The 22,039-nt window shown below is 39.1% G+C and overlaps 1 protein-coding gene across 1 annotated transcript; it reads right to left on the reverse strand.

Moving 5' to 3' along the window:
• Positions 1–658: 658 nt before the first annotated feature.
• acer2 (alkaline ceramidase 2) lies at positions 659–21,607 on the reverse strand. Its single transcript, XM_085276783.1, has 6 exons — positions 21,225–21,607; positions 20,692–20,806; positions 17,113–17,254; positions 15,913–16,050; positions 4,034–4,171; positions 659–2,858 (listed from the first exon to the last, which is right to left on the reverse strand). The coding sequence occupies exons 1-6, from the start codon at positions 21,336–21,338 to the stop codon at positions 2,675–2,677; spliced, it is 831 nt and encodes a 276-aa protein (XP_085132909.1). The 5' UTR covers positions 21,339–21,607; the 3' UTR covers positions 659–2,674.
• Between the last annotated feature and the right edge of the window lie 432 nt (positions 21,608–22,039).

The raw sequence follows: 22,039 nt of genomic DNA on the forward strand, positions 1-22,039 counted from the left end.
CAAGTGAATTCTTCAGTCTGAAGAAAACTTGAAGTCACCTGGATGAGTGACAAAATGTTTCTTTCACAGAGAAAGGGATAGAATGAACAGAATCGGCATTCTTGAATTTGCAAACCTAAACCATTCTACCGTATTATAGAGAAGAGGCAACCCTTTCAAACAATGCCAGACCCCCACCCCTTTTTACTATCATTTAACATGCTAAATGAGGCCTGCTTTTATAGAGGCGCTCGCAATTGTTAATTTATTTAATCAAGTGGATTTGATTAGCAGCACCTGGCTAATGTTGTTGAACAAGTAAGAATGCTGTTAGTTGTTCACATGACTTTATATTGCCATGCATATTATTGGATTTGTCATTTTAAAAAGAAAATCTGTTCACATGTACTACTTTTGGTATGAAATTGAAGAAATATTTGATTAATTCAATGACAATTTTATTATTTATTTTATTCACTTATATTGAAAAGTGACAGTTCTATAGATTTATTTAATTAGATGTGGGAAAATTTCGCCCCCTAGTGACTAAAATTGTGTTCTGCATCACTGTAAGTCAGCCTGCTGAAAACCTACAAGAGTGGCAAAAGTGTACAGTGAAACAAGCACTTCTGATGAAGTATTTATTCCAAGATAAACACGGAATAGACACAAACAGTCATTTGGGGGATTTATTGAGTTTTATTGCATAAAATAATATATTAATTATCTAATCTATTACACATATTCATTTACAAAAAAAGGATCATTAATGAAAATAAATATTTCTGTGCAGTTTATTTGCACTGTCAAAGCAGGCAGAGAAATGCTGAGATCTATATACATGTAGGTTAATAAAAACACATTAAGTCACAGCCAAGACAACCTTCATGATGCAGACAGAAAGAGGCTGCTGCTTTCAAAGTCCTTGATCTGATACTAATTCACTGACTTACTTCCCAAGTATCATCACTCAACAAACCCACCATCATCGTTTCCCTGTATAATTTGCAGCACAGTTTTATGTACTCATTGCATTGTTAACATTTTCCATTCCACCCAAAAGGCTTCTCATGAAGATACATTAAAAATGTTTATCAACAAAGTTAGTAATAATGCTATATCAAAATTATTCACCTTCACCTTTGGCTGCACTTCACGTAGAAAAATATAAACGGTTTATAATAAGAAAATACATCATGTTGTTACAAAACTATTGCTTCAGAATATCACCAAAATACTTGTTTTCTTTGTAAAACATGATTCATTTGACCTTTCATGATTGCACAAGTTATTTTGGTTGTTTGAGTTCCCAGAGTCCTCTGTGGGAGGACAGGGGTAAAATGATATTAGTTAAAAGGCTAGAGGCAGATTTCAGGAGCATGTCCAACAAAGTAAAAAAGAAAAAAATGCTTTGGAGAGCTTTGTGTTTCAGGGATTTGGTCTGCAGCATTCAAAATACATCCCTTTTGTATCCTGTATGCATTTTTTTTCCTTTTTTGCCAAATAAAAAGAAAATTAAAGTTTTAGCTTTTGGACGGAGAAATTAACAAATCATACCTCCAAAGACTACAACTGCTAGCAGATACCGGATGGTTTGGCATCTTCTTTCCAAACATTTTCTAAAATTGCAAAGCACAATCACCTTCATTCTTCTTTGGAATCCATTATTTAGTGTTTAAGGCCAAACAAAGTTTGAAATAATAATAGCCCTGAAGGTCAGTTGAGAAGTCTGGGTTGAAAGCAAAAACATTCGGGATTAGAGGCTAAACACAAGCAAGCTAATTGTTTGATTAAATAAATGTAGATATTATATCTTAAAATGCTACGTTCACGTCACATTCAGATTTTTGGGTTTCTACATTGGGTGCCAATATTAAAAAGGTACCTGGTCATTCACTAATATATGAATGGTATTATTTTCTTGAGAGTATTATTGCCTATTTAATTAGGAAATATATACAGGTATATATTAAACACTTTCCTCATTTACTATTCTAAAAAAAAAAGAAAAATTACAGTAGCATCCTTAAAGTAAAACTGAACAGATCTGTAGCAGAAATGTCCCATGTGTTTCTGATGTTGTTCAGCAAAAAGCCTGAAAGCACGGGCGGGCAGACGTACAGCACAAAGGCTTTGCATAAATGACCTTTGTGTAACGCTTTAGTAACATTTTATGAACCAATAAAGCTTGCTGTTGATTTGCTGAGTGTATTAGCAACGTGACGCTTTAATGCGTGACGCATTAATCACAGTTAATAAATTCAGTGCTTTATTGTTTCTAAACATGGTTTCATGACTGCACTCATGAGGTGCTATGTTTTTCACTCTTGTAAAGGCAACATAACTCTTTACAGTGAGGTTTTCTCAGTTCCCAGAAAATGTAGAAAATCTTCTCTTTAAAGAAGTATGAAATGTAAAATACTAACACTTAAACTCTTAAGAGATTTTAAATACGTCTTATGCAAAGCCTGAGATACGTTTGTAACACTGTAAAGGTTTCTTGGCTTTGATATTTAAGAGTAGTTGTGTATCGTCTAAAACAACCTGTTGTTCTTTGACCGAGTTGCATAAACATGAGCCAAATACAAAATCCTTTCAAGACGTGCATCACGTATATCCTCAAGTCACAAGAGCACCAGTTGATGCAAGATGAGTCACAGATGCTGTGTCTCGGTGTGAACACATCAGCGTTGCTTTAAGTCACCTTTATAGTAGACTTATGGACGCAGAGTAGGGAGACATATGGCACACCAATGAAGGCCCATTTCTCACTGGGCCAGAACATGATGACGGGACCTCGCTCCGGTGCCTCGGTAGCAACATCAAAGTAGGCGAAGCAAACGCAACCCAAATAGGAAGCCAGACAGATGAGGATGTGCCTGTAAGAGCAAAATGATCACGAATAAGCCTAACCTCTGAAATGATTTACAGGCACAGCTGTAAAAGTTTAACAGTGTCTTGTTTTCCCTGAAACAAATCTGGGGAAACCTGCAGTCAGCTCAGACTGAAGAAGTCACTTGAATGAGTGACAAAAGGTTTCTCCCACTGAAAACGCTACATCCAGATGAACAGAATCAACTTTTTGGGATTTTTCCAACTACTTCTGCAGCCATGTGAAAAAAGAACGTTTTCGCAGGACTCTATGCAGTTTGAAAAATAAAACATTAAAATAAGCAAACTTGTATGGCTTTCATAGGAATTCAGAGGGTAAGTAACAGTCAGGTTCTGGTAAACAATTGCACTTGATTAACTAATTACCAGTAAGTGTGAACACTTCTATAAAACCAGAAGTTTTGACAGTTTGCTGGTCTAAAACATTCAGGTATTGGTTCTCACAATGACAGCCAATTCACCTGAGACCATGCAGAGAAATTGCAAAATAACAACAGCTACATCTCAGAACCGCATTTAGCATATCACATGTTAAAGTTCAAGACATTATAATAATAATTATAATAATAATAATAACGTATACTTTATTGATCCCCGTGGGGAAATTCCTCTCTGCATTTAACCCATTCACTCTGTGAAGCAGAAAGTCCCGTATCTCAAAAAAGTCCATGACAGCATGCTGTGGCATGATCTTAAGAGAGCTGTGCATAAATACCCACAAACCTCAATTAAATAAAGGCACACTGTAAAGAACGCTAGGCCAAAGTTCCCCCACAATGATGTGAGAGGCTGATAAAGTCATACGGAAAACAAGTTATTCAAGTTAATGCTGAAAGGTGGTTTTTACAAATTTCTATTTCACGTGACTTAATTTCTCAAATTCCTCTTTTCTGTTTGATTTACCTTCAGTCTATTGAAGCTACTGCCTAGTTCCCCTGCCTGTTCCTCCTCATATAAAACACATAAATCACCTGAAATGAAAACTGGTTGACATTTTTTATTCATTTGTTTTAAGAAAAAAAGTATACAGTGCAACTGTAACTGTCTTGTAACACTTATTTTGCCTTTTAGTCTCACAGGATAAAATACACATTGTGAATAAATGATACCACTAACACCTTATACAGCACTGAGTTTGACTTTGAGTCGACTTTGAGCTTACCAAGCACAGTGTAGGTAGGGAAAGTTGACAGATGACCACACTTCGCAGAATATCCTGTCACTGATCCAGCAAAGCAGAGCCAGCGCCCACCAGATCCCTGAGATCAGGCCCAGCTTGAACACACGTGGGTTTTCACACCTGCGATGACACAGTGAAGAACAATGTGAGCCGTGAAAATACAAATGCAGCCAACTTGATGATTTATTCAGCATATAAATAGAAACAGTTCAATTTTGTTAAAATAGAAATACATTTCCTAGAATTACAGATTATATTGATTTTCTCAAAACAATCTGAAATATTTACTAAATAAATGCAATTAATCATATATGTAAAGTACATTGCTGCTAAACCCACGTTGGCCACTTGTGGGCAGCATATATATTCATCATTTATTCCTCTTCCTCTTTCACATCCAGACTATACAGACAAACATTAACATTTATTTTACCACATTTATTTTGAGGCACACGTTTGCATTTTTGTCTTAAAATAACTCCATTATCTAATATCTAGCTCTTCAGCTGCCAACTCTCCCAATGACATTCACTTACATAATCATTTAATCCACTGTAATATAAAAATACTACAAAATCATAGTGGAAATTTTCTCAGTTTTAGCAAACTAACATTAAAATACTGATCCTCATGTTTACATTTCTTTTTATCAATAAAATACTTCTGAAAATCTTATTTCTTGCCTAAAGAATCTTAAACCTCTGGGCCTCCTCACGCGGTCGCTTCCAGGATGTACTGGCCTTTTTGCCCAATTTTGGTGCTCTAAAAGCAGGAGGATTTTAGCAATTTTAATGGCAATGATGATTGCTCCAGCTAGATTTATCTGCAAATATCCTCATGGATACCCCTCTGACCTAGAGAGATGTGCTACTCCAGAGTGCCAAACTATTCTTAGTCTTGCCCTCCTTAGGCACACCAGTCAGAGCCAGGCCAAACAGAGTGCAGAGACAAAGAGGGGGACACAGAAGCCTGACTGTGACTAAACGGTGCTGACGATACAGGACTGGCAGTTTGTCACCTGCCCTTAGGTCAGTGCATTTAATGGATTGGATTTATATAGCGCTTTTCAAGGCACCCAAAGCGCTTTACAATGCCACTATTCATTCACTCTCACATTCACACACTGGTGGAGGCAGCTACAGTTGTAGCCACAGCTGCCCTGGGGCAGACTGACAGAAGCGAGGCTGCCATATCGCGCCATCGGCCCTTCTGGCCAACACCAGTAGGCAAGTAGGGTAAAGTGTCTTGCCCAAGGACACAACGACCAGGACAGAGAGCCCAGGGATCGAACCGGCGACCTTCCGGTTACAGATGCGATTCCCAACCCCCTGAGCCACGGTCGCCCATTTGATGAAGTCAAACCATTTAAGAAGCCTCTACCTTTGAGTCACCATTGTTTCAAGGTGACACGAATCCATGGATGACACAGAACCTTTCCAGCTCAGCAACATAACCGGATTGAGCTAAACGGCAAACATCACTCTCACGCAGAGGCTCAGGAATCTTTGTAAGCAGACTTTACACTGACAGTGAAAGCAGAGATTAGATTAATTAGCAGTCAGTTGCGATCACACTGACTGATAAAGGTGGTCTGGTCTCAGGGAATGTGGGAGTCATTCAAGCGAAAAAGCTCCGAAAGCTCTGACACCATGAATGTAACATTTGTCACTGACCTTCAGAGCCCCAAAACCATGTGGAGAACACTTATTTTTATTTAAACAAAAAGACACTTTTCCTATTTAATTAATTTACACTGTAATCATAAGCCTGTGGAAATGTGGAATTTGGCCAGTAAGGAATACTAAGGTTGCCAGCATTGGACAAAAGTACTAGACCACACCTCTTAACCTTTGAATTCAGGCATTTCATTCAGTCCCACTGTCATAGGTGTATAAAATCAAGCACCTGGCCATTCAATCTGCCTTTACACTTTGTAAAGATTGGTGAAAGAATGGGTTATTCTAAATAACTCACTGTATTTCAGCATGAAACTGTAATAGGATGCCACCACTGGATTAAGTCAACTCAGTTACGGAGCACGGCTGACGAGTGCTAGGGGGCATAGAGCACAAAAGTCGCAAACGCTCTGCTGACTCATTAAGTGCAGAGCTCCAGACTTTTTCTGGCATTAACATCAGCCCAAAAACTGTGTGCTGGGAGCTCCATGGCCGAGCAATTCCTGTAGATGTAACACGTCGGTGGACCCGTACATTTATCTGCATACTGTATGTTCAGAAGTGGATGACTCCCTGGAAGCAGTGAGAAATGGTGCTACATTTTTATTTTTCTACATCTTTTATTTAAAAATAATAACAGCTACAGAAATTGCAAAATTTACCCATCACACCAGAATTAAAGATTTCTTATTTTAAAGTAAGTGCGCTGGTGACCTGAACTGGTAAACAGCCTCTATTACATAACTTGCCCAGAAAGAGGCAGGAAAAAAGGGTGTCACAGCTATGAACCGCCAACAGGAAGTACAAAAATAGATGGCCAGTGATGCATCTTCCCACTGGGAAGTGGGTCATTAAATTGTCATCAATACTGTAAAAACTGATTGTTCCAGTTAATCACAGAACACAAAAAGAGTGGCTATACGTCTTTATATTACAATTTAAGTGTCAAAGTGCTTAAAAAATATTAACTAATCGATAACTGTGAAGATGTGACGACAAGATATGTGAAAGCAAGAAAAGAAAGCTTAATATGGGGCTTATGCATTAAAAATGCACAGGCCTCAAAACAGTAAGTCAATGAAACAGACTAGAAAAACACCTGAGAGCACTGCTGGCAAAGGTAGAAAAAAACCTTCTGATTCATTAAATCAAAACTGGGGGAAAATGATTATTTCTCTTCAGCTGCATGAATTTGTTCATAAAATGACCATAGAACAGGGGTTTCTATTCGTATATCTGCACGATTCGGTTCCCTATGGAAAAGAATTACCAAAGGAATATAAGAAATTTTATTCTGAGACTTTGTAATGATGAAAAATGAGCTACAGGAAGATCAGTAACCGATTAAAACTTAGAAGAAGCACAGATGGGCTAGTAATCAGGAAGTACAGGGGGAGACACAACACTGCTATTAGAGCCACTGTGACGTCCTAATGGAAATTATGCTGCACATAGTGCTTCAGTTGAATAACAAGCCTCTGAAAGACAGACAGGCGTGCCCTTCAGACTTGGCAGATTAGAGATTATGACATGCAGTGCAAAAAAACCCAACAACAACCTCTGTGGATAGCATCATTTAAAAAGCAAACAAACAAACAAACTTACTTACTTTCTGTCTAGCAAGATAAAAAACAAAAACACAAGAAGAAATTTACTGAACAATGGGGGAAAGTGCTTTCAAATGACATACATTATTAACACATTCCCTTGACAAATTAAATAACTGAAAATAAAATGTTTATTTCTAATACTTAGTTGAAAACCCTTTGCTGGCAATGACAGCCTGAAGTCTTGAAATCATGGACATCGCCAGATGTTGGTTCCCTCCGTTTTAATGCTCTGGCAGGCCTTTACTGCAGCAACTTGCTGCTTGTTGCTGTTTGTTTGTGGCCCTTTCTGTCCAAAATTTAATCTGCAACAAGTGAAATGTATGCTCGACTGTGTTAAGATCAGGTGACTGACTTGGATCTTCAAAAATATTCCACTTCTTTGCTTGAATAAACTCCTGGGTTTCTTTGGCTATATGTTTTAGGTCATGGTCCATCTGTATGGACCAACCAATTTGACTGGATTTAGCTGGATTTGAGCAGACAGCTTGTCTCTTAACACCCCAGAATTCATTTGGCTGCTTCTGTCCTGTGTCACATCATCAATAAACACTAGAGTCCCAGTGCAGCTGGCAGCCATGCACCCCAATGCCATCACACTGCCTCCGCTGTGTTTTACAGATGATGTGGTATGCTTTGGATCATGAGCTGTTCCACGCCTTCTCCATAATTTTTTCTTGTCATCATTCTCACCACTCTATTCTGATCTTGGTTTCATCTGTCCGAAGAATGTTTTTTCAGAACTGTGCTGGCTTTTTAGATGATTTTTAGCAATGTCCAATCTGGCCTTTCTGGGGGAGATGAGTGGCTTGCACCTTGCAGTGAACCCTCTGTATTTACTTTCACACAGTCCTCTTGGATATCAAAAGGTCAATCTCCCGAAGAGTATTGTACACCTGGTTGGCTGTTGTGAAGGAGTTTCTCTTCACCATGGGAATGATTCTGTGATCATTCACCAATGTTCTACTATTGTAGCAATTTCTGAGATGGGGTTTTTTTCTGTTTTCGCAGCGTAAGGATGGCTTGTTTCACCTCCATGGAGAGCTCCTTTGAAAACAAGGCCAAGTAGCTCTCCAGTTTCTACTGTCTGGTCACAGCAAAATCTTCTAAATACAAGAACTACACCTCAAATCAACTGCCCACACCTCCCAATGAAATTGAGTCAATTGTCCAATTACATTTGGCCCCTTTAAAAAAAAAAAAAAAAAAAAAAAGGGGTGGCACATGTTGAGGAGCTGAAACTCTTAAACCCTACATCCAATCTGAATGTGGATACCCTCAAATGAAAGCTGTGAGTCTACACATTATGTCCATGCCCATTATATAACTTTACTTAGAATATGCTTCAGTAAACAAGTAAAAAAAATGTGGCATTTTAATCATAAACATGGAGCAATAAAGCAGCAGCAAAGAGCAGCTATGAGAATCATCTCTAAGAAATCCCCAATAAACACTTTTTTAGTAGAAAAAAGAAAAGAAAGAGTAAATATTGAACTACTTACTTCATCATATGGACAGAACTATGCTCACTTCTGTTGTAAACCTTATACATCAAGTCAGTTGGCCTGAAATATTTTACATAAATTACTCTTATCGAGCAAACGCCCTTTCCTGCCAGCAAATATATGTTGACAAAAACGTCACCACATAGCCGGATATCTGGAAAACTGCTCCCATCAGCCAGGAGATTATAGAAGGATGTGAGATAAGATACATGACATTAGATTAGTGCTTCTGCTTTGAGAGAAAGTGCTGGGGAATCTGAGGAGTATAATTGTGGGAGGCAAAGATAAGGGTGGAGCCCTGATGTGACTCTCCTCGCACTCGACTGTACAAAACAGAGGTCTGTAGCATACGTGACACAAAGCTGGACACTAATTAAATTTATCACTCAAGTTTCAGTGACTCCCATTCCTGTGGATCGTTTCAAAGCTGATGAACAACTTTTTTTTTTTCCTAAATATGGACCAAAATTACTTGGCTGAACCTTGTTGACTCTTTGCCACAAATAAAATAGGTCTTTCTTGTTAATGAGACGTTCAGTCTCAATGGGACTAAAGGTTAAATAAATAAAGATAAAACCTCTCTAGTACAGGGCGGAACCTCTGCTTGAAAGAAAACGGTTAGTAGAAAGGTATACCTAATAAAGTGGTCATAAATAACACTGAAGCTTCAATATGTGGAGTCAAAACACCAGTGGGTGACTTCACGGTGCCTACATCCATCTTGTAACAGAAACAGGATGCTTTTATTTCCTCCCCCAAGCATGTTACTATTTAACCTTATTATCTGTGATATGTTCCATGAGCTGTTTCACATACATCAAATTCATAATAAGATCTTAAAACTTACTATAATACTAACAATGTTCTCCATCACGCTCAGTGTACATTGCATACGTAACTTTGCAGTCACTAAAAATTGTGTCCATGATGGAATTTTCTTCTACACCCCACTTTAAAAAAACGCTGCAGGCTAGTTATAATAGTATTAAAGTATCCAGTTTTGTAATTTTATATACTTCCTCTGCATGCTCACAGTTGACTCACAGAACATGTTGTTCTTGCTGGCCTGAAAGTTGACTTGGATTGAAACCAACAACTAAGTTTTCTGTCCTTTCTGAGGGCAAAAGTCCATCAGTCGGGGCAACAGGAACTCTCTCACACTTGGAACAACAAAAACAAGCAGTTTCAATGGATGACTGGCACTGGCAGTAATGTGAAGAATTACTAACAGGTTGAACAATAGATGAATTTTGGGGACTGATGGTGTTGAGTAAGGGTTATGGGAAACGGAAGCAACGGAACATACGTCCACGTTACTGTGACGGCTAGGAAGCATTAAGGACACAAACACGCAGAAAAACAGAGTGAAAGGCTTGTTGTGCTTTCAGGAACTTTCTTCCACATAATAAGTTTGGAACAGACACACCAGACAGTACAAAAAGGTGAAAGGTGGCATGTTAACAATGCACCGACTTCACTATTTGATTTCTGTTATTTAAACAGTTCAAGACTTAAAGAGGTGATAAAGCACATTGTTGATAAGTCAGGTTATCATACTTCCCATGCATCAACTCTGGAACATTTCCCTGCCTATAAAGGCATGACTGAAACAAAGCCAGAGACTTCATAGAGGACTGCTGGTTTACATTATTTGGGGCTGATAAAAATTAATTTTTTGTGATTTATGCTACATCCTTTGATGCTGCAGTCGCTTCTTATTTACCGCCAATGTTATTTCCAGTTGGGCACATACCAGGCGTTTCCGCCAAACAAACCTCTGCCAATAGCCTGATCTACAGCCATCCTGTGAGTCACTATCCGATTGTTCAGTGATGACGCGACGAATCCTACTTCCGGGCCTAAAGTAGTCTGCGTTTAATATGGCTTTTGTGTTGTTAACATGTTTAATGTTATGTATTTTCTTCTATTTGATCTCAAAAAGCTCCTAAAACAGTCAGTGATCACTGTTGACCTCCCTCGGCTTTTATTACCACTAATCATTTATTTAAGCTCAGTTTTTAAAACCTTAGGATGTAACTACAGCCCAGCCCATGCAGCAGTATATGAATGACTAACCTCGTATTGTGGATGGATTATCTCAGTTGTTCTCCTGGCTGAAGTTTGGTCCTTTTACAGCATCCTGCCATGCGATTACATTTGTTCCTGACCACCGAGAACACTCATGTTAACTTTTATCGAGTGGGAAAAAAGTTAGCTTGTTTATATTATGCTAACATAGCTGTGTTGCTAGCGGTCACGTAGCACATCATTATATACCAGCTAGCCCAACTTCAGTAACCCTACAAACGTCACTGCTGTTTAGCTCCTCCCCTTTGTGAGTGTGGACGCTTCATCTCTTTGCTCTTGAATGCTTTGCTTCTTATATTGATTTTTATGCTGATTTTTTCCCTTTTTTCCGTGTGAGCTTACCTGCGATAACTTCTGGACACTTGTAGATCATTAGGACTAGAGTGTTCTTAACAGAAACAGCAACATTTTATGGTTACCTTGTCCTCAGCGCTCCGTGTGTCTGTGGCCTAGACACAGCTGAAGCCTGATTACAGCGTCTGGGCACCGAGCAGCCTCAATAGCCTGGAAAGGTGCTAACCGCTAGGCTAACTAGCAACAAGATGCCTTCCCTCTCCACAGATGACTACCACAGCCTCCTGCAGAAGATTGCAGTACTGGAGACAAAAATTCATCGCTTAGAAGTAAACGTGGAGGTAAATGGACTGTGTGGAAATGAAAAACAGCCATAATGCTCGGGTCTTATTTTCTACAGTTGACAGGCTAACAAACCCTCCTGTGTCAGTGGCAGCTGAACTTCATTCGACCATGGCCTGCAATGACTTTGCCAAATTCTTCACTGAAAAAATCCAAAAAATTAGACAAGCAATTGGTACATCAACAGCAGATCCAGGATATGTACTGTCCACCAAAAAACTGTTTAAACACCATGAAACAGTTTCAACCTATTAACAGCAAAGACCTGGAGGACATCTTAGGTAAACTGAACTCCTCCTCCTGCTGTTTAGATGTCCTGCCAACAAGTTTTTTCAAAAAGGTCTCAAAGACTTTAGAGTCAGACCTGTTACAGATCGTCAACTTTTCTTTATTATCAGGTGTGTTTCCAGAATCACTAAAAACTGCTGTAATCAAACCTATACTGAAAAAGGACAATCTTGACAAGACACAAATGAACAACTACAGGCCGATCTCAAATCTCCCGTTTTTAAGTAAGATCATTGAAAAAGCAGTTTCTCAACAGCTCAGTTACTTCTTAAAACAGAATAATTGCTACGATGCCTTCCAGTCAGGTTTTAGACAGAACCACAGCACTGAAACCGCTCTGACCAAAGTGTTTAATGACATATGTCTGAATACAGACAGTGGAAAAATGTCAGTCCTAGTTTTACTGGATCTCAGTGCAGCATTTGATACAGTTGACCACAACATATTACTCAAACGACTGGAGAACTGGACAGGTCTTTCAGGAACTGTACTAAACTGTTTCAAAACATACGTAGAAAACAGGAAATACTTTGTATCAATAGGTAACTTCACATCTGAGCAGACAAGTATCACATGTGGAGTTCCCCAAGGTTCCATCTTGGGACCCCTTCTGTTTAACATCTACATGCTCCCACTGGCACAGATTATAAACAACAACAAAATAAACTATCACAGCTATGCAGATGACACACAAATATATATCACAATGTCACCAGGAGACCGAGGCCCTGTACAGGCTCTTGGTAAATGCATTGAGGAAATCAATGACTGGTTGTGCCACAATTTTCTCCAGCTAAACAAAAACAAAACTGAGGTAATAGTCTTTGGCGCCAAAGAAAAACGATTACAGGTCACCAGAGAACTTCAATCTATACATCTAAAAACCACAAACCAGGCGAGAAATTTGGGTGTAGTGATGGATGCAGACCTAAACTTAGAAAAACACATTAAGACAATAACAAAGTCAGCTTACTATCACCTCAAGAATATATCAAGGATAAAAGATCTGATGTCTCAACAGGACCTGGAAAAACTAGTCCATGCATTCATCTTTAGTAGGCTTGATTACTGTAACAGCATCTTTACAGGTCTACCTAAAAAATCAGTCAGACAACTACAGCTCATTCAGAACTCTGCTGCTCGAGTCCTCACTAAGACCAAAAAAGTGGACCACATCAGTCCAGCTCTGAGGTCCTTACACTGGCTGCCTGTCCGTCAGAGGATAGACTTTAAAGTTCTGATGCTGGCCTATAAAGCTCTGAATGGTTTAGGACCAAAATACATCAATGACCTCCTGACCCAGTATGAACCATCCAGATCCCTCAGGTCATCTGGATCCGGTCTTTTATCAGTTCCCAGAGTCAGAACCAGACACGGAGAAGCTGCATTCAGCTTTTATGCTCCTTATATCTGGAACAAACTCCCAGAAAGCCTCAGATCAGCTGAAACACTCAGTTTATTTAAATCCAGGTTGAAGACTCACCTGTTCTCAGCTGCATTTGAATAAAGCACCAAATCCACACTTTAAGCTTAAATTTCAAAACTTACATTTAACTACTGATTTTATCTACTGTTCTGATTTTATCTGTTTTGATTTTATATACTGTTTTGTTTGTTTGTTTGTTAATTAGTTAGTTTATTTGCTTGTTTTAATCTGTTTTAAATCATGCTTTTTATTTGTTCTTGTTTCTAATGTCTCTGTAAAGCACTTTGAATCACCTTGTTGTTGAATTGTGCTATACAAATAAACTTGCCTTGCCTTGCCTTAGTTTTCCGTCTTCATTTATGTTGGAAGTGATAGCAGAGCTGAACGTTTTAATTTGTTTCCAAAACTCCGCAGTCAGGACATGCTATATTGTATTTAGATAGAAGCTAGCGAGCTAACTCCCTGCTAACTTCTAACTCCGTTAAATGTCATAAATTCCGTTTTCATGGATGCCTGGATGCTAAACTCAATTGTTACACCTGGTAGAGCAGAACGCTGATCATTTTATTAAAGATGAAAGACTTTAGACAGTTTTTCAACTCTCAGTAATGCCACAGTGATCGTTTGATATATGGACCTGCAGCGGAGTTTAGGTCCAGACACTGCTAGTGACGTCAGACTGAACAACCGGATAGAAGACGACAACATTTAGGTGGGTGCTAAGTAACGTGATTGCATAAAACCAAAACATATAAAACAATCCAAAGTTTCAGCACTGCTGGACTTTCTCACTTTTAAGTGAGACTCAGTTATGTTGGGGAACGAGAACTAAATCATTGACTTCACATGGTTTGCGTTGACTTTCACGGAAAAAAAAAGAGTCTTCATCACCACAGAAAGCTGCTTTAGAGCCGAGCCACTCATATTTCTGTTAGAATAAAACTGTAACTTTCACTAACAAAGCAGGCTGTCAGAGGGAGGGGGACAATAGCTGCCTAGTACAAGACGCATACAGCGCATGCCACAGGCAGTTACATTTTCCAGCAACGCAGAGCAGGTTTCAGCTTTTAACACACATATTTTAGAAATCCCCATAAATTCCTAACAGAAAAGTTAGCCTGTATAGTGAAATTCTATCAACTTTCCTGCAGCTGAAGTAGTGTACACTCGAAACCACCCAAACAGAACAGTTATCAGAATACTTTAATAATTCTTAAGGAAATTATGTTGGTTACAAGAAGAATAAAAGAATAAAAACAATAAGAATAAACCAAAATACCTATTAAGCTGGAAGACAATCAGAGTGAGTATATTTCAGGAGGTTTTGAGATTCAGGCTACGTCCACACTAGCCCGGATAGAATTGAAAACGGCGTTTTCATCTGAAAACACTCCGCGTCCACACTAGCGTTTTCAGTCATTTTCACAGAGTTGCGTGCCTACATTGAAACGGCTGAAAACGCTTACGTTCCAGTACTGCGGATGCGTGAAGCGCAACAAGATTCGACCTGCCTCTGTCTGCTACTTATTTACTTTCCGGCTCTTTGAAACGTCGCGGCAAAATGTTGAGGAAAAGCACCGAGTTTTTTAAATGGACTAACAATGAGGTGGAGTTGTTGCTGCGAGTAACACAAAAGCATAAAGTTGCAACTGCGAGTGAGAGTTAAAAAATTTGAAGAAAAGTTATCTGGAGCATGTACAGACTGATATTAATCTTTAATAGGGCTTGAGAGCAAACAAAACAACAATGCCCTACACTATCTTAGTTTAATTGGTCACACGACTGCATCACATGACTAACATGCTCATCATTTTAGAAAGTCTCCATTTTGGCTGTCCACACTGCGACGCGAAAGCACCGTTTTCAAATGTTTTCCCATGAGCCAAAACGCTGTCTCAGTGTGGACAGGAGGCCAAAACGGAGAGAAAACTAAACGCATTAGTGTGGACGTAGCCTGAGACAGGATTTCAAAGTGGAGAGAGAGAGAGCAAAGCTTTCCACTTCCAGGGGTTTGTTTTTGTGATACTATCCCCACTGAGCAAATGTGGCCCTTAGTGACATTTTAAGCCTTTTGGCAGTGATCTTTTGTGTGTGAGTGCATGTTTTTAAGTGTTTTTCAACTGGACATGACTAGTAAGGGTTAGATTTGATTGAGAATAAGACTATGACATTGCACACATAACTAGGCCCTTAGAGATACTCTGCTTTATCATGAGAGACACTCAGGAAGGCACCATAATTTGCTAAATAACCATCAAGCTGTGTTAAAGGAGACTTCAAACTAGTGGCTGAGACCACAAACCCATTAGGAACATGTGGTCATAAGTTGTGTGAGCAGTAAGATCATTTTCTCACAGACTTCTGCACAATCACACATCTTTTTATAAATCACCCAACAGATTCACCACCTGCTTCCTGTAAGGGGTTTATAAAAATAAACTTTTACTTTACTTACTTTAGGTTTAAAATTTTCTGCATCGTCTTCCCTCTTTTGATGCTCAGAGCATGTCCACATTTGATACATAGTCCATGTAGTTTACTCAGTGTGCCACTTCTGGCTCAGACCTACTCGGCTACTTACACTCATCTATGCTGTTTAAACAAACACACACACAGTCATACTCTTCCGTCTTACCTTTTCAGCTCAGTAATGAGCAGCACGGTACATGGGATTCCCAGAGTCATCAGTGACAGCGAGTTGACAACAGGTTTCACAAAGGCCAGCCCCGTGGTGATCCCTGATAAAATGCCGATGACCACTTTGAATCTCGACCTAGATGGATTAATGAACAAAACAGACAGATATTGCTGCAATACTCCATGAACATGATTGTAAGATACAGAGGGAGTGTTTGGATGACTCAGATGTGCTCCAGAAATTATTATGACCCACTTAAGGTGCACATAACAAACACGTTCAGCTCTAATCAAAAGGCTGGGCAAAACAAGTAGCAGCCTGAAGTGAGAGCAAGCAGCTGTGACAGCTTGGTGACAATGCAAGGAGAAGTAAAGACATGTGATGCAGCTTTTACTGGTGTCAGCTATCTTAGAAAGGACTATTATTAAACAGGAGTGTCACAGCAGCTGAGATATCATGTGACAACAGTGAGCTAAATGTACTAAATGCATATGCTACATATTTGACCATGTGGGAAAAAAAATGTTTGCCCTGCCTTGCACGGGACAAACCTACACTGTATCTGCTTTAGTGTTTATTCTTAATTATTGCCACTACCATCAGATGCCACCAGCTGTGAGTAATTCCAGTCAGAGCTAAACACTTTTAGCTGCTTGAATGATAATTAAGAGTTAAGAGCATGAAGGATAGGCCTCAGGCCTGATTACTGGTAGAGCTTCTGAATTAAGAAATCACTTAAACAGAACCTGTCTGACAAAATGAAGTACTGGTAGGCTAAACAAGCTCAAAAGCAGCAGGACAATAATCTAAAACACACCAGCAAGTTCACCTCTGAATGTCTCAAACAACCCCAAAATGAAGGTTTTGGAGTGGCCTAGACAAGGGCTGCACCTTAAATCTGATTGAGTTGCTTTGACATGACCTTAAACCATGCTCGAAAATCCTCCAGTGTGACTGAATTAAAACAATTCTGCAAAGACGAGAGGGCCAAAATTCCTCCAAAGTGATGTAAAAGACTGTAACTTTGTTTGATGATGGGAAACATTTTATTGTGCCAAATATTGCAGAAAAAGAAAACCCAATTAGGAAAGGAGTAAATAGTTTTTCACAGGACTACATATCTACACATGCACATAGTTTAAGCTCTTTTTTTACAATAATAATAATAAATAATAATAATTGTTGTTATCAACATACCGATCCCTCCTGAATATCCTGGGTAAATACCTCTTTGGAAACCACATGGCTATGGCACACATGAGCACCCATAATATGGCTAGCTCGTCCAGCATTTGGCCAAGAAAACTGAGGGTGGCATGAAAATAAGTCGATCCAATACCTTGGAGAAAGGAAGAGACACAGAAGGACAGTGATAGATGTTTAAGTTTTGTATTCAAAGGGCAGGATAAATGAGACAGTCTGTGTTTTGTTACGTGCTCCCTCTCTCTTTTATAACATCAGAACATAACTGAGAATAGCAAACGTAGAGTTAAAATATTCCCCCTCTAAAACGACGTGTTCAAAACAATAACCGAAAAACGGAGCACAGTTGGAACGCCACAATCATCACACATCGAACAGGACCGGCTGTTATCTACGATGGGAACTTTGAAAGCCGTTTTCAAGCTGCTAAACATGTGGGTTTCAAGTTATTGTGCAAATGTTTACCAAATGTTTTATGAGGAAAGGCAGTCATTGTGTAACAGTGAATGTAAAGGCCTCTTTTGTTGGCCTTTAATTTGCAAAGTTATTTAGAAATGAAGCCTTGAAATGCTGCAGAGACATGCAGCAGTCACTTTCCCCTCCTTGTTTATCACGGTAGAACAGACTTTTTATTATCAGGTGCAACATTTCAGCAGACTTCTTATCAAATGTTACTCCCACAGTTGTTACTAATCGTGAAAACCTGCCATGGTTCTCAACCTAGGCATGAGAATGAGCCATTCAACAAAAGACTTAAAGAAGCATTCATGTAAATGAATCAGCAGCTACTTCATAATCAGTCAAGCAAAGAAAAAAATGGCTAACTGAGGAGTGTTAATTGGATATAACAGATATTTGCATAAAGATGAAATGATTAAAAAAAGCAAAAATAGCTCTTTTTTTTAAGACTGGTCCTTTTTTCCATTAAAACTAAAAGTAGAATCCAGGTTCTTTGTGACTTGACAGGATATGAATATGTTGCCTTCAGCTCAGTGAGGGGTAGGGCTGTGCAATATGACCAAAATCTCATATCCCGATATAAGAATTCTATCGTCCGATAACGATATAAATCACAAAAATGTAACATTTTCTGTCAATTCTGTGAATCTCTGGCAGCTCGTCTTGCCGGACGTGTTTCTAGCTGCGCGTCATGTAGCTGGAGTCCAGTGTTTTAACCGATGTATGAAACTATACATTTTTAGACACAAGTTGTGAAGGCCGCCGTTTTCTTTGTGAATATTTATTACACGGCGTGCTGCGGGGAAACGCCTGTTCTAACGTTTGAGTCTAAGGTCTATTTATTAGAACCTGGCGGCTCTTTTTTAATACTCATCTGTAAATAATCTGCTCTTTCACGTGATTCAGTTTATTTTGAAAAGTCTCAACAGGATCTTGAGCTTTATTGTGAAAGGTTTATGTGGAACATAAACAAGCGGACACACGATGGTGTTACCGTCGTTGTTGCTAACCACAACGCATAAAAACAGGCACTTGTCCGTCAGTAGTGTGGTTATATAAAATATAAGAGAAAGAGAGAACTTTAAGAAATTAATATAGCCACTACAGTGACCATCAGAACAATGAAAAAATATTGCCGTAAACAGTTTATTTTGCAACACCACGAAACAAACGATAGCGTAAAATGAATCGAACAGCCCTAGTGAGGAGTGTAATTTCTTAATTCAAAGCCTTAATTTACACGTTCTTATTTTTGATCTGCTGACAGGTCAAAATATGGATGCAAAGTAGCCAAACTATATTTGCACACACTGCTGAGGCTAAGGTGAAATAAAAATGAGCTGGATGTTGTTTTTGAACTAGAAACTATAGGCTTGCTTTTCTATTCGAGTCAAAGTTCATCATAACTGCTGAAACAGAGGAAACGGCATGAAACCATGTGACCCGTTGCTGGCACTGGCTTTGTTTTAAAAAGCCTCCAGAATCAAAGAAAAGAAAATGGATGCAGTCCAAGATACACAGATAAGGATTTATGGTATGGCAACATGTATGGACCAAGAATGTTCAACTGTCTAAGAGGCTCCAACAAAGCCAGGAGACTGCGTTTATTTCCCTTTACATTGGACCACACATGGGCCACAGAGGAAAACACCCAGCTCGAGTTCTTTAAATCTGACAGTTATGCAAATCTTTTTCAACTACTTTTTTTTTCCGGACACCCACCAAGGTCACCTCCTTGGAGCAGAGGTGGGGTTGCTCTCGGGTTATCTTTGCTGACAGGGCAATCCGAGCGTTTGCAAAACAGCATCGATGGGGAAAGGCTCTCTATTGAACTGTGTAGATGAAGAAGCACCATTAAAGGCCTAAATATTGAATGGGACATAATGAATTCAAAATCAATCTAAAGATGGTGATAGAGGCCACAGCTGAGAAACTGTGCACCCCAACAGTGCCACTGCAGTACAAGTGTATACAGATCACTCCTTTGGTCTAAAACCTGGAAACTAGTTCAAATTAAATGTCCATCGTAACTGCCTAGAGACCAAGTCGACATACTTTAACCTTCTGGTTTGTACTAGTTAACAGTGCAAACCCCTCAGATACTTTGCTTACTCTCATAAAAAATAAAGGAAAAAAATAATATTTTTTTGCTGTGAATAAAGTCCTACAGGAATACACAATTCTTTTTGAAATTGGTTTGTGTAAGGACTATTTACTCAGTCCCTTTACTTACACATTCATTTGACCCGTTTTGACAGCAGTAAAAATACCTCAAATGGCCTTATTTACCTTCAAATTTGATAACTTTTGGCATCTGCACAATGATAGTAACGATGATCAACTCAGTTCAAATATATTTAGATGAATATGGCTGTTACGTTTTTGTGTCTTGGGTAAAACTTGACATGAGTGTGAGATATTGGATATTTTTTTCCATAAACAAATGTTGTAAAACCTAAACAAAAATTAATAAACAAAAATAACAAAACACTGTCTGCTCTCTAATACACAAAGTAAGGATCAGGCATACATTTATAAATGCCAAATACTATATGTATACTATGAAGAAGGTGAATATGAAGAGTATGTTAGGGTTAACAACTTAGCACTTAATCTAATGCAATCTGATGTAGCAGCCCAGCTATAAAGGCCTCCTTTATGAATCCTATAATGATCCTTTTCTTTTTACAGTCATAGCAGTGTTAGTGGCACTTATGTACTCAACTGAATTATGCTGATGTGCTTTTCTAGTGAGTCTCCTTATGTATGCAAAAAGTGCAGTGCACTACCTCTATCAACAAACCCACATATAAAGCCAAAAAATGGCAACGATCAAACAAGGAGCCCTGCAACAGATGGTCAGGCCCCCACGCAGATCCTTGATCTCAACATCTCAGAGTTTGAGATTAAGGAAGAGACAGACTAAACAACAGAAAACTGGCAAATCTTCCCAAGATGCCTGACAACTGGTGATCTGTATGACATCCACTATTTTATTTATTTATTTGAAGCCTCCCTATCTGACGCTTGCTTTATGTACCACGTGTATAGATGAGAAATGACAAAATAAATAAATAAAAATGAAGGGTTAAGAGAGGTCAGCAGCCAACTTACCGACCACAACTAGCAGTATCCATATGAGGTAAATCCCACTGTTGAAATGTTTTGCATATTGGCGGAACAGGCACATTAGTATCGGCGGCAAAACAAAAAACAAAATGTTGCTGATCTGAAATGATAAACAACAGAAAAGTCTTTGTCACTGATCCCGCAGCAAAGAGCCAGCAATGCCCGTCAAAAGTTGATCAGTGTGCGGGCCTCGGTGGCTGTGCAGAAACTGGCATGCAAAACCTGTAAACTGCTACTAACAATACATATCATGATGCTGAAGCTGAAAAGCAGCCAGAATGCTCAGCTAAGCAGTCGTTAACCTGGGAAGTAAATGGTAAATGGCCTGTATTTGTATAGCGCAAAGAAGCCATTAAACTACAAAAGAAAGAAAGGAAAGGGGAGTAAAACAAAACAAGCAGTGCAACGGAGACAACAGCAAGAAGAGGAAATGCAGAAAGGCTTTGACTGTAAACAAAACTGTAATGTGCAAAATAGCGAGAAAAACAACAACAACAAGCCCCATTCTCAAAACCGACCGTGTTGTAAAACTCAGCGATGCTGGGGTAAATAAGGTAATTGCCTTCACACCAGTCCACCTCGGAGCTACCAGCCTGCAACTGGTCCCAAAACATCACATTAACGTTACTCATGTCTGAACTAGTTCTGTCGGATGGACAGCGCCGAGCAGACAGCACATAAAACAACCGAGGGGGGGAAAGTCGCTATCCGTCGGCTCGCTGGCTGCACGCTAGATCCTAACGTCCGAGTCGTGGCACGTATCGGCCACTCGAGCCTGTGACACACTGGGGAAATCGTTATGGAGCTGCATTTTGAGAACGTCCTTCGTCCACAAAGCCTCCTGCTCGTCGTGACGCTCTGCTTCGTCCACTGACAGCTGCTCAGTCCGCGACTCAAAGAGTGCTCAGGCTGCAAGAGAAGTCACTCCTGCCTGCTTCCTTCTTCGGTCAAACGTAGGTCAGGAAGGAAGAGTTTACTTATTTTTGTCACGGTAATTTAAAAAAAAAGAGTAGTGGGGGGGAGATACTTAAAGTTTGTATGTTCAAGTCAGCAGTAGTCAAAGAATACTTTTTCCTTTCTTTCTTTCTTTCTTTCTTTTGTTTTTGCTGTCTCTAAAACAGAATTACAGTTAAGATCTCCAAATTTCGATTTTCTCGAGAATACTGAATGACAATAATACATTTCTACCCTTTTCCCTTCCATAAACAAATCGAGTTTTCCTTTTTTTCCTATTTTTTTTAATTTTGACTTATTTCTATCTGTTTTGTTTTTTATTAGCAACAAGCTTCCATACCAAACTGAACCAAATCCACAGCTTTATTGTTCTTTAAAA

This window comes from Mchenga conophoros, linkage group LG6 (assembly GCF_057382185.1).
Source record: "Mchenga conophoros isolate Kocher_MC1m ecotype Shallow Benthic linkage group LG6, M_conophoros_male_GT1.1, whole genome shotgun sequence".
Lineage (NCBI taxonomy): Eukaryota > Metazoa > Chordata > Actinopteri > Cichliformes > Cichlidae > Mchenga > Mchenga conophoros.